At 42.4% G+C, this 18,746-nt stretch overlaps 1 protein-coding gene across 2 annotated transcripts in view; it reads right to left on the minus strand.

Annotated features, from left to right (window-relative positions):
* Positions 1-18,165, minus strand: part of cdk19 (cyclin dependent kinase 19) — a 38,943-nt gene extending 20,778 nt beyond the window's left edge. The window contains exons 1-2 of one of the 2 annotated variants that reach the window (XM_028397438.1): positions 18,124-18,165; positions 12,846-12,921 (exon numbers count right to left, since the gene is read on the minus strand). In XM_028397438.1, coding sequence (XP_028253239.1) covers positions 12,846-12,869 — 24 coding nt within the window. In that variant the 5' untranslated portion in view covers positions 12,870-12,921; positions 18,124-18,165. Of the gene's footprint in view, positions 1-12,845; positions 12,922-17,902 lie in introns of both variants that reach the window. The other variant, XM_028397437.1, reaches the window with a different exon arrangement.
* Positions 18,166-18,746: the final 581 nt, after the last annotated feature.

An 18,746-nucleotide genomic window follows, 5' to 3' on the forward strand; every position in this document is an offset into this window, starting at 1 on the left:
TTCAAATTTAAATCCAAACTCAACCTCAAAGTAAAATAAAATAGCACCCTAAAGTAGTAAAACTGTAGGGAAAGGTCACATGTTACCCAGTGTAACTTGTTTACCTAATTGGTTGTGCCTCTGATATCTGACTTTGGACAGACCACCATGGCCGTCGCCAGAGTGGGAAGAAGAAGACACTGTAAAAGTGATATTTTATAGAGATATTTTTTATGTTTATGCAAGAATCAAGTGACACTGCACAAACAGACATTTATACATTTACTGTGTTTACATACAAAATCTAATGATCCAAGTGAGAAAGGGTCAAATGAAGCTCATGGTGGCGTGGTGACAAAATAAACCTACAAATATTTAGTTCGACCGCTGTGGGTCAGTAGAAGAGCAAAAAAGTGGCTGAGAGTCCATGACATAGTTAACGCTGCCATGAGATAGTTAACAAAGATCGCTAACGATGGATGGCTGAGGCGTCAGGGTCCAGAGCTGCTAGAATCAAACGAACATCTTCCTTTAAGCACCTGTCGTAGAGCCACACTCAGCCATGGAGCTTCCCAGATCCGTCCAGCTGGTGAATAATAAACTCTATTACTTCCCCGGCATCATCATAGTCCTTGCGTCCCATGTATTTTGTGTGATGTAACTGAGTTTCGTTCGAAAAGAACAACCAAGTCGCGGGGTGATGACATCAGAGGGAAGCTAACACGACATTATGAGCAGCCAAATTTAGCGTCTCTTGTTAAAAAGTCGCCGGCCTAAAGATAAACCGAGTAATCGAGTGTGATTACTCGACTAAACACAAAGAACCGAAGGATCGGGGAGACCAGAGGCACACAGCTACAGAGGACGCTAACATCGCAGCAAAATATATTTCCATAGTCAGCTTGGTGGTGGGCAACAATAATAGAGAGCGATAACTGCAACTTCAAACCCAGTACATCGGGTTTAAGGCGAGAGAGAGAGAGAGACAGAGACAGAGAGTCAAAACAGCACAGAGACGTTGATTACTGCAACACACATTTATCGCAGCCTGTAAATAAACACGTTAGCAGCAATAAAAACATAGTCCTGGGAAAAGACTCTTGCAGTCCATAATCACATGACTGTAATCCGGCCCTGAGAACCTGGGAGTCCTGTGAGAGACACATTTCTCTTGAGCAGAAAATCTTGTGACTGGCTTTTTAGGCAAAGGTCTCTCAGGCCATTCTGCAGCAAAACGATTACAGAACACTGCATTTAAATCAACATATAAGTTTTAAACTGATGAAGGATGTTTTCAGTTTCCTAGCTAGCCTGATAAAAATGATTAACATGAGTAAAGTGAATGAGGCAGGAGCTAACGGCCTGGCTGATGGTCCACAGAAATAGGTCATGTTTTTGTAAAGGCTTTGCAGAGAAAACACTCGCTGGACCTGCTCCAAATATTTGCAGCTCTGCCAGATTCTGGCCCGAGCCGCCAAGTCCACCTTTTAGGAGGAGACTCGAGACCTGAATGTGCTTTTCAGGTCATTGCTTCACATTCACGTGTAGCTTTCATCTGGAATGGGTCTCTCTTTCCTTTGGGTTGAAGCTTGGTGTGACTGAGCCAACAATCCAGTCCTTTTCTTTTTGTTTTGTACATTATCCAACTTGTCACCAAATCACAAGGTGCTTTCAAGCGTGCCTCAATGTTGTGTTGTCTTATTTATTTTCCCACAGATTCACCCCTTTCACTGAATGTACAGTCATGTAAGCAGTGTTACTTATTGCTGGCAGTCCTGGTAGTAAGTGAGAAGTATTTAACAAACCCTCTGAACCCAGAGGAAGTTCTGACTGTGTGTCACAGTTTTAGTCACAGCGGGCTCGTTTTTCTCTGCAACATAAAGTCATGCACCTCTATGGAAACAGCACAAACATGGTGAGAAAAAAAGCATGGGCCCTCCAGATATTAGATTTTAAAAGATGGTTGTTACTTAATTTTTGAGGTTTTGTTGTCGATCAGGAGTCAGACCCCTCAGACCCTGGTGTTAAACAGTCCAACCTCACAGCAGTTTTCACTGCAGAACTGGACCCAAACTGAACATTTCATATCAGTTGGTACAGGGTGAATATCTTCTGTTACAGCATTAATGAAAGCTGAATAATTGTTGTTAGTTGAGTTGTTGTCTAAAATTAGACTGGTCCCCTGGGATGTGACGTGATTAGCGATGATTCATGCTCCCATCCAGCTGGGATTTCTCCTGGTTTTTGTTTATTTTTTCCTTACCAAAGCCAAAATCTAGATCAAAATTCAAATCCACAAGAAAATCTGGGATTTCAGTGACCAAAGTCCCGTCTTAGGTCTTAGGTTTCAGAACACAATGGATCACACTGGCAGAGCAAGAAAAAAAAAACCACTGCTGCCTTGGATCATTCTGCTCCTGCGGACTGATTAATGACTCTTCTTATGTGGCGGGTCGATAAATCTGCTGCAGGCTGCTCTGTGCCTGCCGCTGGTTATAGAGACAAACACTGCAGCTCTGTCTGCAGGGGGGGAGCATGCCAAAGCTCTCTGCCTCCATGATGAACCGAGCTGCATTCTGTGTTATTCTGCTGTGAATATTGCTGAGAGGACTGCAGGCTGCATCCCACACACACACACATTTCACTGCAACATAATGCAGCTCTACGCTTTAACACATTGAGTTACATGAGTCTCAGTCATGGCTGAAAGCTCGTCTCTTCTTAACTGGCAACAAGACACCAATGGTTATTCTACCCCTAGCAACCATGTGCTGCCTCCCTCTACAAATACAACTAAAATATGTTCCTGTTTGCACAGTGATCAGCCAGAAAACACACAGCGCACCTCAGACACAGAAGATAAAGCCTCAATATCGCCGCTGACCATTCAGCCCATGTGTTACTGTGTCATTACTCTTCACAGGGAAGAAGGCGAACAACAACAAACTAACATCCTTTAGGTTGTGTGAGTCAGCAGCTTCCCACGTGTGCTGCTATGGCAGAATGGGAAAATAAGGAATATTTATAGGGGGCAGGACATTAAGCTAAACAAAAGCTATTGTGAGCCAATGAGGGAAAACAAAGATTTGCTTTGTGGGAATAATAAAACTCACGAACAATGTTTCAACTCACGAAGGTCAAGCTTAATAGAGGGAGCAGATGTGAAACAGGAGCAGGTGGGTTAAGGAGCTTCAACTATAATAATAATAATAATAATCACACCACTGCAAGATGTTTGGATTAATGCAGACTTACTGGAACGATGGTGCCTTTATGTTCAAGAATGTTAGTTAGTCCGTCTTAATGGATTCTCAGAACGTTTATCTAAAAAGATGTGAACGCGGTCCGACGGGTTTTTACACAGACACAGCAACATACCAGGTGTACGTAAACAAAAGGAGAGAACACAAGACTTTGATGGTATCTAAAAAGGTGTGCATGCAGTCTGACGGGTTTTACATAACCACCACGACATACCAGGAGTAAGCAAGTAAACAAAGGAGAGAACCCCCCCCCCCTCTCCCCGGTGTTAAAAATCTTCTGATGTGTCTGCTAGTTTTCATCATATACAGCATGAGAAACATGAGGATTAAAGTTATATTTACACTGAAGAGGGAAAGTGTCATTGTCATCTGCTGCCGCCACATGCAGCGATGCTGAAAGTTTTGTAAACAGACTGGAGTTAAAACACTTTGAACTGTTTCATGACACTTTATTTTTTATATGTTCTCAACATATACGTCAATATATATGTGCCAGTGTCATTAACACAATGTGGAAATGCTTTTGCATTTCTTTGTTTAGCAATGTTAGCATCACAGCTGAGCAGATGTACTGATTGTACTGAAGTAGGGAGGCATGTAGCTAGCTAATGTAGGTTGATATGTGTGTGTGTATATATATATGTATACATATATACATATATATATATACATACATACATATATATATATATATACATACATATATATATATATATACATACATACATATATATATATATACATATATATATATATATATATATACATATATATATATATATATATATATATATATATATATACATACATATATATATATATATATATATATATATTAACCGTTCGGTACATGTGTTTCGGTTCGGGGCGCGTGTTTTGTTCGGTTCTGTCTGTGGTGAATTGTAAACGCACAACCATGCAGAGACAGAAATGACATGCTGCCGTGCAAATAAGATAAATAACATGAGCTGTTTAGTTTGTTTAATAAAGAACAAGGTGTAGACCTGTTCTATAGGAAAGGTTTTCTTAAATGGCTTCTGTTATGATCTGGCGCTATATAGAAATGAAAAAGAAATGAAATTGACTTGACCTGATATAATGATGGGGAAACACTGAACTGATTCTTAAATATGTTGAATGTTGGATAAATAATGTGTTTTATGCTCATCTATGGTATTTCCAGAGTGTTAAAAGTAAAAAAAAAAAAAACCTCAACAATGTAAAACGAAGCGAAAACCGTGACCTCAGAACCGTTCCACCCCTAATATACATATATATCTATATGAAAATGTCAGTCAATATACTGAAGTCAGGATAACAATCTAAAACAGCCCTGAGCTCACCATCCGATGCAAAACATACTACTTCCTGTTTTGCACCCAACCAGGACTCTGTCCATGTGTAAGCCCCGCCCTAATGACCTCCGCCTCCGACACAGGAGAGATCACCTCCAACAGCCGCTCGGCCAAGGATTTACCCAGGTCGCTCAAGTATTATCTAAACACAGACCGTGTCTGTCACAGAGGGGTTTAGAGGCAGGGAAACCTCAGTGGGCGTTACGCAACCTGCTGCCCACGCCGAGCGCACTGAGGAGGATCAAGGAAAGAAGCAGTGGAGCATATTAAAGAGGAAACAATCATCGCTCAAAGCCCTGAAAGTATGCTGGCGTTTTGTTTTCTTGGTGTAAAACTTGACCAATATTTTAAATTTTCCTACCCGACTGAGATCTAAGCTTTTTTTATTCATCAATAGATATTTTGTGCAGTTTTGAAATAAACGTTGCTTTAAAACTTTAAATATAAAGAGGGGGAGTTATGGTCACATGTAAAGTGTCCCACAGGATTTTTTTCATACAACTAGAACATAACTCCTGACATCATGTGACCCTGCAGTAAACATCAATAACTGCATATTTACTCAATCTGAACAACAGAACCCACAGTGGTGGAGTGCATTTATGTGCTTTATGGAAAATAGAAAATAGCCATGAAAGACTAAACTGAGAACTAAGAACACATTGCAGCCAAACCACCCTCTCTCTCTCTCTCTCTCTCTCTCTCTCTCCACCCTTCCCTCGCCTCGGCTCCGCTGCATGTGGCATGCCAGTTGCTGAACTGCACAGTTTGCTAAGCGAAGCGAGGTGGTGGCTGTTGGGAAGCACAAAGACGTCTTTGTTCTGCCGGGAAAGCCTCAAAGTCTTTTTTTTTTCTTCTGGTGGTTGTAACAGACAGGACACAAAATGAAAGTTTCTTTACAGAGAAATAATTCTAGGAGGGACTCGGTTCTACCTGCATCCATTACCTTAGGTCCATATACAGACAGAGCTGTATATCCTCCTGTATAGGTTTTAATAAAGCAAGCACACATTGCTGCTGCACATAAACGTGTCATAAATATTTGCATCGCAGAATAGCGTGAACACCTAACATCCGAAAACGTCATGTGGTAGTAACTGGTTAAACTTACTTAACACCAGTGTTTCCAAGTTGTGTCCAAGGTGGTGGTCAGGGTCTGAACTTGTTTATAAGTTAGCTCACAATCAGACCTTAAATCTACCACAAGTGTGGATCTGAAGCTTCTGTCAGTCAGGCAGAGGAGCAAGAGTCTTTAATCTGACCTTTAACCCCCTTTCTGCAGGTTGGTTATAATGTCAATGGTTCAGGAATAAACAAACTAGCTTAAAAAACAGTTTAGGAAACCTCCACTGTAAGTATATCAGGATGGATCGGATGCAGTTAACTGCTGAGAGAAAGAGGAATCATGAACATGCAGCATGTTGTTGAGTGAGTTTAAATGTTGTCGTGCAAAGAAATGTTCCTGAAGGTGTACAAGGGTCACTAATGACTGCTCTGGGGGTGTTTGTACAGAGCCGCGGGGACATTGTTTCCGAGAAGAAAATGGCAAAAATGTCTTCTCGGAACTGGGAGGTTTTGCGGCTTCTACATTCTTTCAGAATTTTCCTGTCATTTCATGTCAGTAAGATTGTGTCAGCCATACGCCCAGAGGTGATGACCTGATCAATCAGCGACAAACATGACCCTCTGTGGTTTCTGGTCTGGGATTATCGGCCGTTTATCTACGATGATGTGGCTCGGCGGAGGGAAAGCTACGGCTCTGATGTGATTGTTCTGGAAAAGAACGCAATGACAGTCTTATTTTTAGTTTCCCCGCAGAGAAAATATCAAGACCAGACCTACTTATCCACCATCTGAGCATTTATAGAAGAGATGATTGTTCTTTCTAAGACAAAGCAAATCAACCGTCTTGCTTCAAAAGCTAACAGTTGCTGAACTGCACAGTTTGCTAAGCGAAGCGAGGTGGTGGCTGTTGGGAAGCACAAAGACGTCTTTGTTCTGCGGGGAAAGCCTCAAAGTTTTTTCTTCTGGTGGTTGTAACAAACAGGACACAAAATGAAAGTTTCTTTACAGAGAAATAATTCTAGGAGGGACTCGGTTCTACCTGCATCCATTACCGTGCATCCATATAGACAGAGCTGTACATCCTCCTGTATAGGTTTTAATACAAAGCAAGCACACATTGCTGCTGCACATAAACGTGTCATAAATATTTGCATCGCAGAATAGCATGAACACCTAACATCCGAAAACGTCATGTGGTAGTAACTGGTTAAACTTACTTAACACCAGTGTTTCCAAGTTGTGTCCAAGGTGGTGGTCAGGGTCTGAACATGTCACATACATACTTGTTTATAAATTAGCTCACAATCAGACCTTAAATCTACCACAAGTGTGGATCTGAAGCTTCTGTCAGTCAGGCAGAGGAGGAAGGGTGTTTAATCTGACCTTTAACCCCTTTCCTGCTGGTTGGTTATAATGTTAATGGTTCAGGAATAAACAAACTAGCTTAAAAAACAGTTTAAGAAACCTCCACTGTAAGTATATCAGGATGGATCGGATGCAGCTAACTGCTGAGAGAAAGAGGAATCATGAACATGCAGAATGTTGTTGAGTGAGTTTAAATGTTGCCGTGCAAAGAAATGTTCCTGAAGGTTGAAGCGCTCACTAATGATTGCTCTGGGGGTGTTTGCACAGTGTCATGGGGACATTGTTTTCGAGAAGAAAATGGCAAAAATTTCTTCTCGGAACTCTGGTTTGGGAGGTTATGCGGCTTCTAAATTCTTTCAGAATTTTGGAGTGGGCGTAGAAAAAGCTGAAAAATGAAGAACCTTCTCGAGTAGCACTGAAACCACGCAGGTCAAATATACTGCCTGCCTGCCCTGCTGTGCGACGAGCACATACGTGGCCACCTCTCTGAACATTACTGGCTCGTTATCATCCATCCTTCACGCAAACAGATAATTGGGCAAACAAGCAAAACAATGAAATCGTGAATAGTAGCAACTTCTTCCTTCTCCCTCCACATGTTCACCTAAACTGCTTTTTATGCCGTTGTTCAACAGTGAAACGACTTCAAAACCTGCATGTGTGTGTGCAGTGGGAGGGCCGTATGAAAGGTCCGGGCTGGAACGAACTTTACATTTACAGCCAAAGATTTTGGCATCATTTTTATATGAAAGGGTCGTCCCATAAACTTTAATGGAAGCCTTTTAGTGACAGACACAGACACCATGTGGCCCTGGAAGTGGTTCACGCTGCATCATGGTCAGAAGAAACTGACAACTAATCCTGTAATTTAATCCATAAACTCAACCAAACAGAGCCTGGAGGCTGAAGGAGTTTGTCGCAGTGTTTCACCTCCTGCGACAAACTCCTGGTGATTGTGATGCTGACACTGTCCAATGGCAGAGACTGATGTAGAAAGCTTTTCCTGTCATTTCATGTCAGTAAGATTGTGTCAGCCATACGCCCAGAGGTGATGACCTGATCAATCAGCGAGAAACATGACCATCTGTGGTTTCTGGTGTGGGATTATCGGCCGTTTATCTGCGATGATGTGGCTCGGCGGAGGGGAAAGCTACGGCTCTGATGTGATTGTTCTGGAAAAGAACGCAATGACAGTCTTATTTTTAGTTTCCCTGCAGAGCCAATATCAAGACCAGACCTACGTATCCACCATCTGAGCATTTATAAAAGAGATGATTGTTCTTTCTAAGACAAAGCAAATCAACCGCCTTGCTTTAAAAGCTAACATGTAGTAACATGACACCGAGTAGCCCTGCTCTGCAGAACTGGCAGCTTGTTCTCTACACAGAGTAATATCACCGTCAGACTCATGAGAACCTCTACAGTGAGGACATGCTAGGATCTTATAGGAACCATCGGCCAGAGGTGTGACTCATCATCTGTCAAGCCATGAGTAAGCATCCAATATTAAGATGCCACATCAACATCAACAACAACAACAACAACTTGAGACTCCAAGGACATGAGTCACTGCCTCCACCCTGTTTGGCAGAGCGGTTACTATAAGGACCGGGGGAAGAGAGCGGCGAACAGCCGTGCAATCTGACACCTACTGAGAGGCCGATATTGACAGAATGTCAGAGGAGAGAAGAGAAGGACGGGCTTCAAACAAACCGTGTGATAGAAAACAAGAATGTAAAGCAGGAACTAAACAACGTGATGTGTTCTGTTGACACTCTTTTGGCAACGGATGTGAAGGGGTGTGACAAAAAAACAAAATAAAATATTAAAAGCAAGGTCGTCCAGCCATGAAACTGAATCTCACACTGCAACACCACCCAGCAAGTGAATGCATTGTTTGCAGCAACTAAAGGTGGAGTGAATGCTGACAACTTTCCAGAGTTACCACAAATCCCTACAGCGTTTTGGCACCTAAGAAGCCTCCACAGGATCGTACTTCTTTCACTTATCCGTGCTTTAAATTGCAGCCTTTTAAACATACGGTTGGATCTGGGATTTTACATTTTATCCATTTTTGCCAAAAAATTCACACACAGAAAATAGAAACATCAGCAAGATTGGCCTTTAATTAAGAGAAATCAGGTGCTGAGTGTAAGGTGCCATCTTAATAATAATAATAATTTTAAACCTGCAATTCCTCTAATGGCCACTTGAGGGTGACTGAAAAAGTGAGTCAATCCCCTTTGACCTCAAATGCCTAACTTTAAGGCAGAAATAAACATGTTTACAGCCTGGTATTAAATATATAAAGACTTTTACATCATTTCAGGCATGATCATTTTGAGTGACAGGTGGCTGCTGTCTCCGCCCACTTGTGCTCCACTACTTTGTTCATATTTGGATTACATTACAAAGATTTCCTCTTTGTTACACTTGTGTGTCCGGACGTCTTACTGCTGCCGATTGCATCAGCCAACTCGCCTACCGGGCCCTCATCATCCCACCAGTGTGCAGTATTTAAACACACTGTACTTTGTTGCATGTTCATCATCAATCCTTCCTGTGTGGACGCAAACAAAGAGTCACACTATGTCAACATTTGAGCTGACACATTATGTTTGTCAAGCAAATACATTTAGAAAGTTGCAGTTTCTGTGTTCCTGGCCTTAGTTTAAACTGTCTGGTTGTAGCACAGGCTGTAAATTAGCATGGACAAATCTTGACCCTCCCTAAACTCCTGATTCATCCAAATACGGATGTGTGAGTGGAGCTGAGGTGGGCCAGCAGGCGATTTGAGTTAACGTTACACTCCTAACTGTGTGAAATGCTGTAAGTATACTTGTTTATTCCTGTTGTAAAGTTGAACATTTAAACTCGGAGTGACTCAGTTTTTGGAGCCATAGCAGAGGTCCCAGCAGATTTTGACACTGGGCTTCCTCACTGGCTTCATTTCTCAGTGACAGAGCAGTCAAGTATGAGATGTGATTTTTGATTTTTTTTGGTGCAAGAAGAAGTGTGTTACAATGTGATGCTCTCAAATATAAAGACAATAAAAAGTGCACCTCCATTTTTTTCTGCCTGCTAGCAGCACTACAACTTGATACACTACAACTAAGCTGTTGATCGGGCACTTTTTTTTTGTTCAGTACTAAGAAGGTTTGTCCTGTATGTGAACACATATGTGGCGCTTCAAATCTACATATAAAAACTCCTCCCTCTTTACTACTTCCTGTGTTTCTTCCTAACTCTGTTGCAGCCATAACCTGAACATCTAACCACCTAAACCTGTTTTCAGTCCAAAATTAATCTGCTGACAACAAGTGTCAGACTAATAGCAGCTATAGCTTGTTAACACCAAACACACTGCACTTTTTGTTTTTTCAGCTATCCTTTGTTAAGATTATGGTAAATAAACATACCGGTATGTGTTTGCATGATGTCCTCTGCAGTTTAAATAAAAAAGTGTTTATAAGTTAGCTCACAATCAAACTTTAAATTAACAAGTGTTGATCTGAAGCTTCTTTCAGTCGGTGGAGGAGCAAGAGTCTTTAATCTGACCTTTAACCCCTTTTCTGCAGGTTGGTTATAATGTTAATGGTTCAGGAATAAACAAACTAGCTTAAAAAACAGTTTAGGAAACGTCCACTGTAAGTATATCAGGATGGATCGGATGCAGTTAACTGCTGAGAGAAAGAGGAATCATGAACATGCAGCATGTTGTTGACTGAGTTTAAATGTTGTCGTGCAAAGAAATGTTCCTGCAGGTGTACAAGGGTCACTAATGACTGCTCTGGGGGTGTTTGTACAGAGCCGCAGGGACATTGTTTCTGAGAAGAAAATGGCAAAAATGTCTTCTCGGAACTGGGAGGTTTTGTGGCTTCTACATTCTTTCAGAATTTTCCTGTCATTTCATGTCAGTAAGATTGTGTCAGCCATACGCCCAGAGGTGATGACCTGATCAATCAGCGACAAACATGACCCTCTGTGGTTTCTGGTCTGGGATTATCGGCCGTTTATCTGCGATGATGTGGCTCGGCGGAGGGAAAGCTACGGCTCTGATGTGATTGTTCTGGAAAAGAACGCAATGACAGTCTTATTTTTAGTTTCCCCGCAGAGAAAATATCAAGACCAGACCTACTTATCCACCATCTGAGCATTTATAGAAGACAAAGCAAATCAACCGTCTTGCTTCAAAAGCTAACAGTTGCTGAACTGCACAGTTTGCTAAGCGAAGCGAGGTGGTGGCTGTTGGGAAGCACAAAGACGTCTTTGTTCTGCGGGGAAAGCCTCAAAGTTTTTTCTTCTGGTGGTTGTAACAAACAGGACACAAAATGAAAGTTTCTTTACAGAGAAATAATTCTGGTAGGGACTCGGTTCTACCTGCATCCATTACCGTGCATCCATACAGACAGAGCTGTATATCCTCCTGTATAGGTTTTAATAAAGCAAGCACACATTGCTGCTGCACATAAACGTGTCATAAATATTTGCATCGCAGAATAACGTGAACATCTAACATCCGAAAACGTCATGTGGTAGTAACTGGTTAAACTTAATTAACACCAGTGTTTCCAAGTTGTGTCCAAGGTGGTGGTCAGGGTCTGAACATGTCACATACTTGTTTATAAATTAGCTCACAATCAGACCTTAAATCTACCACAAGTGTGGATCTGAAGCTTCTGTCAGTCAGGCAGAGGAGGAAGGGTGTTTAATCTGACCTTTAACCCCTTTTCTGCTGGTTGGTTATAATGTTAATGGTTCAGGAATATACAAACTAGCTTAAAAAACAGTTTAGGAAACGTCCACTGTAAGTATATCAGGATGGATCGGATGCAGCTAACTGCTGAGAGAAAGAGGAATCATGAACATGCAGAATGTTGTTGAGTGAGTTTAAATGTTGTCGTGCACAGAAGTATTCCTGCAGGTTCAACTGCTCACTAATGATTGCTCTGGTGGTGTTTGCACAGTGTCATGGGGACAGTGTTTCCACCATATGTTGCTTCGCCTCTCTCCAGGTGAACATGTTACGCTGGAAACACAAGATCTTCACATAACAGCCAATTAGCCTTTCAAAGGGGCCAGGTTCTTTCCCTGTATGCAGGACTGGTTGGGCTTCAGTGTTAAAGGCTGTTACATACGCCTCGAGAACAGAGAAACTTGTTCTGGCTCGCTGTTTTGGGAGGTTTTGCGGCTTTTAAATTCTTTCAGAGTTTTGGAGTGGGCGTAGTAAAAGCAGAAAAATGAAGAAGCTTCTTCACTAGCCCAGTATCCACGCAGGTCAAACATTACAGTCTGCCTGACCTGCTGTTTAATCTATTATAATGTGGCGAGCATGTACGCGCCCACCGCTCTGAACATTACTGGCTCGTTATCATCCATCATTCTCGTAAACAGATGATTGGGCAAACAAGCAAAACCATGAAAACACGTTCACCTAAACTACTTTTTCTGCCGTCTTTAAAACGTCTTTAAAAAAGTATGAAAAGTTCCGGACAACAACAAAGTTCGTTCCGGGCTGGAACGAACTTTGTTGTTGTTCTTCCCACCTCAACAAGACAAGACAATTCCGTGCCTAGCTAGAATCTACCCAACAAAGCCAACCTGCAGGCCCATTATGAAAACACACACCCTTTTATTGACTGAATGTTCATCATGATGGTGACAGACAACGTATTATTTGTCATCTTCCGCATTCGCTTAATTTCTTAGCTGCTTGATTCATGGCTCCATCTCCTCATCAGACAAGAGACTTTTCATTCTTCCTGAGACGTACAAACCTACAAACAGTCATATTAGTACAATTAAAACTGTAACTTACAGCGATTTCCCTGCAGGCGGACATAGATATTCCAGTGCCTTCTATTTGTTTCAGTGCATACTCCTTCTCATCTTTCCTGTGGAGAGAAAAATAAGAGAACATCGTTACTGGAGGCCACAAACGGTCTTTAATAGAAACCTTCTCAAAGGCGCTGGCATTAGTTATTTAGTTATCAGTGTAAGTGTTTTTGGGAGGAGGAGAAGGACGGCCAAGGGCATGATAACGCCTGCGAGGATTCGATCGCCAAAGAGGAGTCCCTGCGAGAGACAGCCTTTGGCAGCAAAGAGCCATTGGTTCCCTGCAGGAGCCCTCTGTTGTTGTGTCTTCTAGCCCCTCTGGCCCTGGATCGCTGCCCTGCATGAATTCACCCTTGATACAGAAGCTACACACTTTCATAACACAGCTCTCAGCTGTGGTGATATTCCTTTTTTTCTGCAGGATGGTCATTTGCCCTTGGGTATCAAAACCAGGTAATATGTGAAATGTGAGCGTGCAGGGTTGAGCTCATTCAGCAGAAAAAAATATTGATTAGTTGAGATAAGCAGTGTTCTGGTGATGGAAACCCAGCTTGAGCTGAGAAGTGGATAAAATAAGAGGCTCACAGTCTATTTAAAACAGTGGAAAGAGGCTGGATTAAGATGTAAACACAGCCAATGGACAGCATCCAATAATAACTTCATTCAGGGAACAGCCCACACAGATCAAGCAGGTCCTCTGCTGCTCAGATCAAACCCTCAGAGATGGTCAGAGCACGCATCTTTCGCCAAGTTTCACAGATGCTCAAAACATTTCATCATTTGAATGAATGCAGTTTATCCACTCAGATCAGGTCATCATTCTCCTATCAAGTCACAGCAGTCTCGCTTGGACAGATGTTTTTGCGTACAGTCCCGCCATCATTTAAAATAAGCAGAAATGCTCATCAGTGCAAATACCAAACATGAACTAAATAAGTCACTCATAACAGCTCTTCCCCAAATCCCATCCACACTTATTATAAACACCATTCTGACAGAAGCACACACGTCGAAGCCTGATGTCACACTCGGCCGTCTCTGTGATTACACGCTGATGCCTTGTTTGGTCAGCGACACGCTGCCTCTTGACACCCGCTGGGCGAGCGTCGGCCTGTCTGCTCCGGTCTCTACAGGCCCGCGGCTGCAGAGCTCCTCTGCCAGCTCTGTCTGTCAGTCTCTGCACTCACGTCACTGTGGTTTTTGCGTGCAGTCCCATCATGTCTTTTTCAAAAGTTTCGAGCACTGTGGTCTGCGGACGCACCGGTGGCGACTGGCTCTTGCTTGTGTGCTATGCAGTGCCAGCACCATAAAGCCTATGTTTTAAAAAACCACCAGGGGAAACGCAGCACTGGAAAAGGTCCAGACAGAGTTTACTTTGGACCTGAAGAGTTGTAGAAAACTCAACTTTTTGTGTAATATCATTATTGCGTTCCACCAACGTAGGTCTGCCCCACTGATACGACTCAGAAGGCTTTTTCTTAACATGCTATTAACATGGTTACCAAGACTCTGGAAGGTCCTGGAAGGACCAAAAAAACCATCCACCTTTACAACCAGCAACCTAATGCCCGGTTTACAATGTGCGATTTTTAGTGATCTTATAGGACCATTGCATGACACACTATGCGATGTGAATGTAATAAACTTTGGTACGATGTCAAGTTTGATGCGTGCAGATTGTACGATGACCATTTACTGACTCGCAGGCGATCACAGGTTACGACATACATCGACATGCGAGGAGGAGGAGGAGGAGGAGGAGGATGTGGACATGGGGTGACAGGTCGTAGCAGCTTATCTTTGGTCGCAAGACGCTGACAACGACCACCGATTTAGAGCCACGACCAAAGATAGTTGAGGCAGCAAACACGCAGCTTGGAGCCTGAAAAGATAAGAGTCTGGTGGCTGTGCAAGGCAAGCAGTGGATGGCTTAACAGGCAAATTTGCACAGAAACAAAGGAACGGTGGGTACAATGGCACCCGCACAGAGGTTCACATTAACCCTATGATGACATAACTCACGCAACACAAAGGGTAAAACCTCAGCTTAATGATCAAAGAGTCGAGTGTGACATGCTCGACACTTTTCACACTCAATGGTCACCATCTTGGCTACACACAGTGCTACGTTAGCATTAGCCTGTCAAATGTTGCTAATGTTATTATATTTGAGTGCACCTCGAACTATCCTGTCAAGATTCACACAGCATGCAAGCACGCAATACCTCATTTTATCAACAAGAGCCCAAATATTACTTGATGTCTACATCATGAAAGGGCGGCAGTGGGTGGTTGTAGTCACTGCATTATAGACGACAGCAGCGCCACACACCTACAGCGGTGATCCTGGCTCCTACACAGGCACAATGCCACACTGTGGGTCAATGTATCTGCATCATACAAACTACAGCGACAGCAACAAACCCCCACACCTTCACACTCTGAATTCCCTCACAGGCTGGCAACAGTTTGCCAAAACTACAAAGCTTGAGGTGTAAAACCAAAAAACAATTACAAAACATGTGTTACCTTGTGTTTTCTAGCTCTGAAATCGGGATAATTCACTTCTAGTGTTTCACACACATGGGACAGGAAGTGCAGTTTTCACTTTAATACGCCTCACAGTGTAAGGAACGTGTGAGGGCCTCCATCCCTGGAGGCCTCGCCTGCAGCCTCAGAGAATACGAAGCGACAGCAGCAACTCTCCTGATTCCACCAACACGTCGGTTTGCCAAGGGCGGAAACATAACAGATGACAAGCTCCTGTGTCCATATCTGACTGTCGAAGGTTGCAGTGGTAGAGCAGGGTTGTCCAATAACCGGAAGGTTGGTGGTTCGATCCCAGCTCCTCCCTAAGTCATTGTTGTGTGTCCTTGGACAAGGAACTTTACCCGCACTGCCTCCTGCATTTCTTCTTTAATTTGCTATTTTACAAAACAGCAACGCTGAAGTGAACCTCACACTCTCCGTTCTGTGTGCAGTCTATAGAAGCGCTGATAATATTACCTAACAGCCTTAAACAAGCTCTCCGGTATTGACCCGCCCCGGCTGTGTGTTCACCCTCTGACCTTGCATCGCATCTCTATTGTGCCGGCGTTGTAGGGGTGAAGAAGATAAGACAATGCCTGCAGCCCTTGACTCAGCTTTTACAACCGAGTGAGTCAATGTTGAAGTGGAATGATTACACAGTTAGGAATGCACTGAGCCCATTTAAACACAAACTTCAATGCTGCGGTGCAGCCGTACTACAGCACCACCATTCATCTGTATATCTAGGATTAGAAGGTCACATGACAAAAGTCAAAAGGCCTTTACTTTGCCTATCAATGACTTGGATATGTAAAACAGCTCGAGTAACTCTTCTAGAATATATAAAACCGTACTAACTAATGCACAAGTAACATGGCTCAGATGACAACAAGCCTGTCTGTCAAAGTCTGCTTCTGAGATGTGGCGTTTGTGGTGAAATCTAAATCAAGATTCTTTCGCTGTGTCCTCTTCTAAGGAAACATTTGCGAGCTGATTGTGCCACAGCTGTATGACAGAGTTCCCTCAAAGTCTGACCGATGACAGGTTTCATTTTACTTTACTTTATTCTGTCTGTTTCTGAGATGATTTTTTCTAGCCCTGCTTCTCTTTAGACCTGCTTTGTTGACCAGGATGCTCAAATGAATGTGTGACTGACACAAAAAATAAATGGTTTTACCAGCCATTCTTATATAGTTAAAGCCATACTCATGACACAGACATGGAGGCTGCAGGAGGATGCTGTGTTATCACATGCACATGCTCCTTCCTCCTCTTCCTATCATGACTAGTGTGCATGACATCTCAGTAACTGCCATACTGTTTATCTATTTATTTCTTTATGCACTTTATGCACTTAATATCAAATCCACTAACTGCACATGTGCAATCGTTTACCTCCTGTTTACCTCATTCTCTGCTCAATTTGCACAACAGCTGATGTAGCACACATGCACATTTATATGTATATAGCTTCATTTACTTCCATAGTTTATATTTTGTGTACTTATTTACTCTTCAAATTGCACTTTTGCAAATTATTCTATTTTGTCTTCTTGGACCTTTATGGCCTTCAGTTTCTATACTGTGCATATGACAATAAACGCTTTGAATCTTGACATGTTTGCAGAAAAATAGCCTCTGCCTTTTTTGCATTATTTGCACAAATTGCTAAAACTTTATTGACAATTAACAATATTTCTCTGTATCTGCAGCTTGACCCAAAGCAGGGTCTAACAACATGATAGAAATAAGGTCATTATAGTCACACACACACACACACACACAAAAAAGAAATCAATGTACCATCCTTTAAACAAAGCTAATCAACTCCTAATGCATTGACCCTGGTTAAGTACACCTCCCATCCTGTCAGGTCAGAGTCATTAACCTTCTCGCTAGCTTAAAGCTAACTGCAGTGTTAGCATAACAACAACAACAACAACAACAGCAGCAGAGCAGTGTCTTCCTGCTGCTGCTCCATCCATCCATTATGCTGCCATGTGCTTGACAGTGAGTTCAAAGAGACGCATAACAATAAAGTTCAAAGTTTGGTGTCACAGCTGTGGTCACGAAACAGAGGTATCGCGATACCAGAGCCGCCCACCACCACCACCACCACCACCACCTCAGTGCGTTAAAACACATGTTAGCTAGCATCGGTCCCAGTGAAAAAATAAACAGTACCGCGGCTTTATTAGTGTGTTGTTTTGGGGGTTGAGAGTGAAGAAGAAGAAGAAGAAGAAGAAGAAGAGGAGGAAGAAGAGGGGGGAGGAGAAAAGGGAGGAGGTGTGTGTGTGTGTGTGTGTGTGTGTGTGGTGGAGGTGGGGGGGGGGGGACCGTTGGTGAGTGAGTGCGTTACATGAAAACAAAAACACAGACACGGGTTATCGCTTCGGGGAGCTTCAAATCTAAAGCCCCGTTCTACACAAAAGCAAGGTGTGTGTTCAGAAAACGCACCCCGCGGTCAGCTGCGTGTCAGTATAAACAATATAACGTTCACGGTTATCTTACCCGTCTTTGCGCTTAGCTTTATAAACGTGCCCGTAGGTGCCTCGACCCACTTTGCAACCTTCATATTCGAACAGATCTTCTACTCTCTCTCTCTCGGCCGCCAGCTTTGTTTTGAAGTCGTAATCCATTTTAACCCATAAATACGTCTTAATTTACAATAAAATAAAATATTAATTATTACATGCATTAATTAAATAATCTGCTCGTTTTTATTCCCCCACCATTTCCTTGTTTGGGATTTTGGTCTGCTCCGCTTAATGTTCACTGGCTCGTTGACGTTTCTAATTGGCGCGCAAGGCTCGCTGGGTAATGTCGTTCTTTGAGAGCAGGCGCCGCAGTTCGCCTGCTCGTAAAGCGGAGAGGCAGAAAACTACAACCCGCGTTTCTCGCTGCGGTTTGTTGCACTTTGCGTACTCATGGACGCTCTTCAAAAATACCGTCGATGTTTTGTGAACAATGTTAGTATTTAATGTCAGACAATGCGTAAATAAACACATACAGACTGCTGCAGCCGATTTTTACCACCATTTTTATTACTATAATTACTGTATAATTACTCTTCTTCTTCTATTATTATTATTATTATTATTATATTAGTAGTATTAATAAGTGTATATTATACGTATGTTATTTTTTTTTTATTAATGCTATATTTCTGTTTTCTGTGCCATTTTAGTTAATTCAGTGTCGACATTGTGTAATTGTGTAACTATAAATAATAAATATGTGTAGGAATAAAATATACAGGCAGATAAAGCAACTGAACAAAAAGCAAAAAACTTGTCAGATAAGCACTTATGCTCAATTGTTCTTCAAATATATTGAAGCAGTGAAATACAGTTAC

This window comes from Parambassis ranga, chromosome 24, assembly GCF_900634625.1.
Source record: "Parambassis ranga chromosome 24, fParRan2.1, whole genome shotgun sequence".
In the NCBI taxonomy this organism is placed as follows: Eukaryota; Metazoa; Chordata; class Actinopteri; family Ambassidae; genus Parambassis; species Parambassis ranga.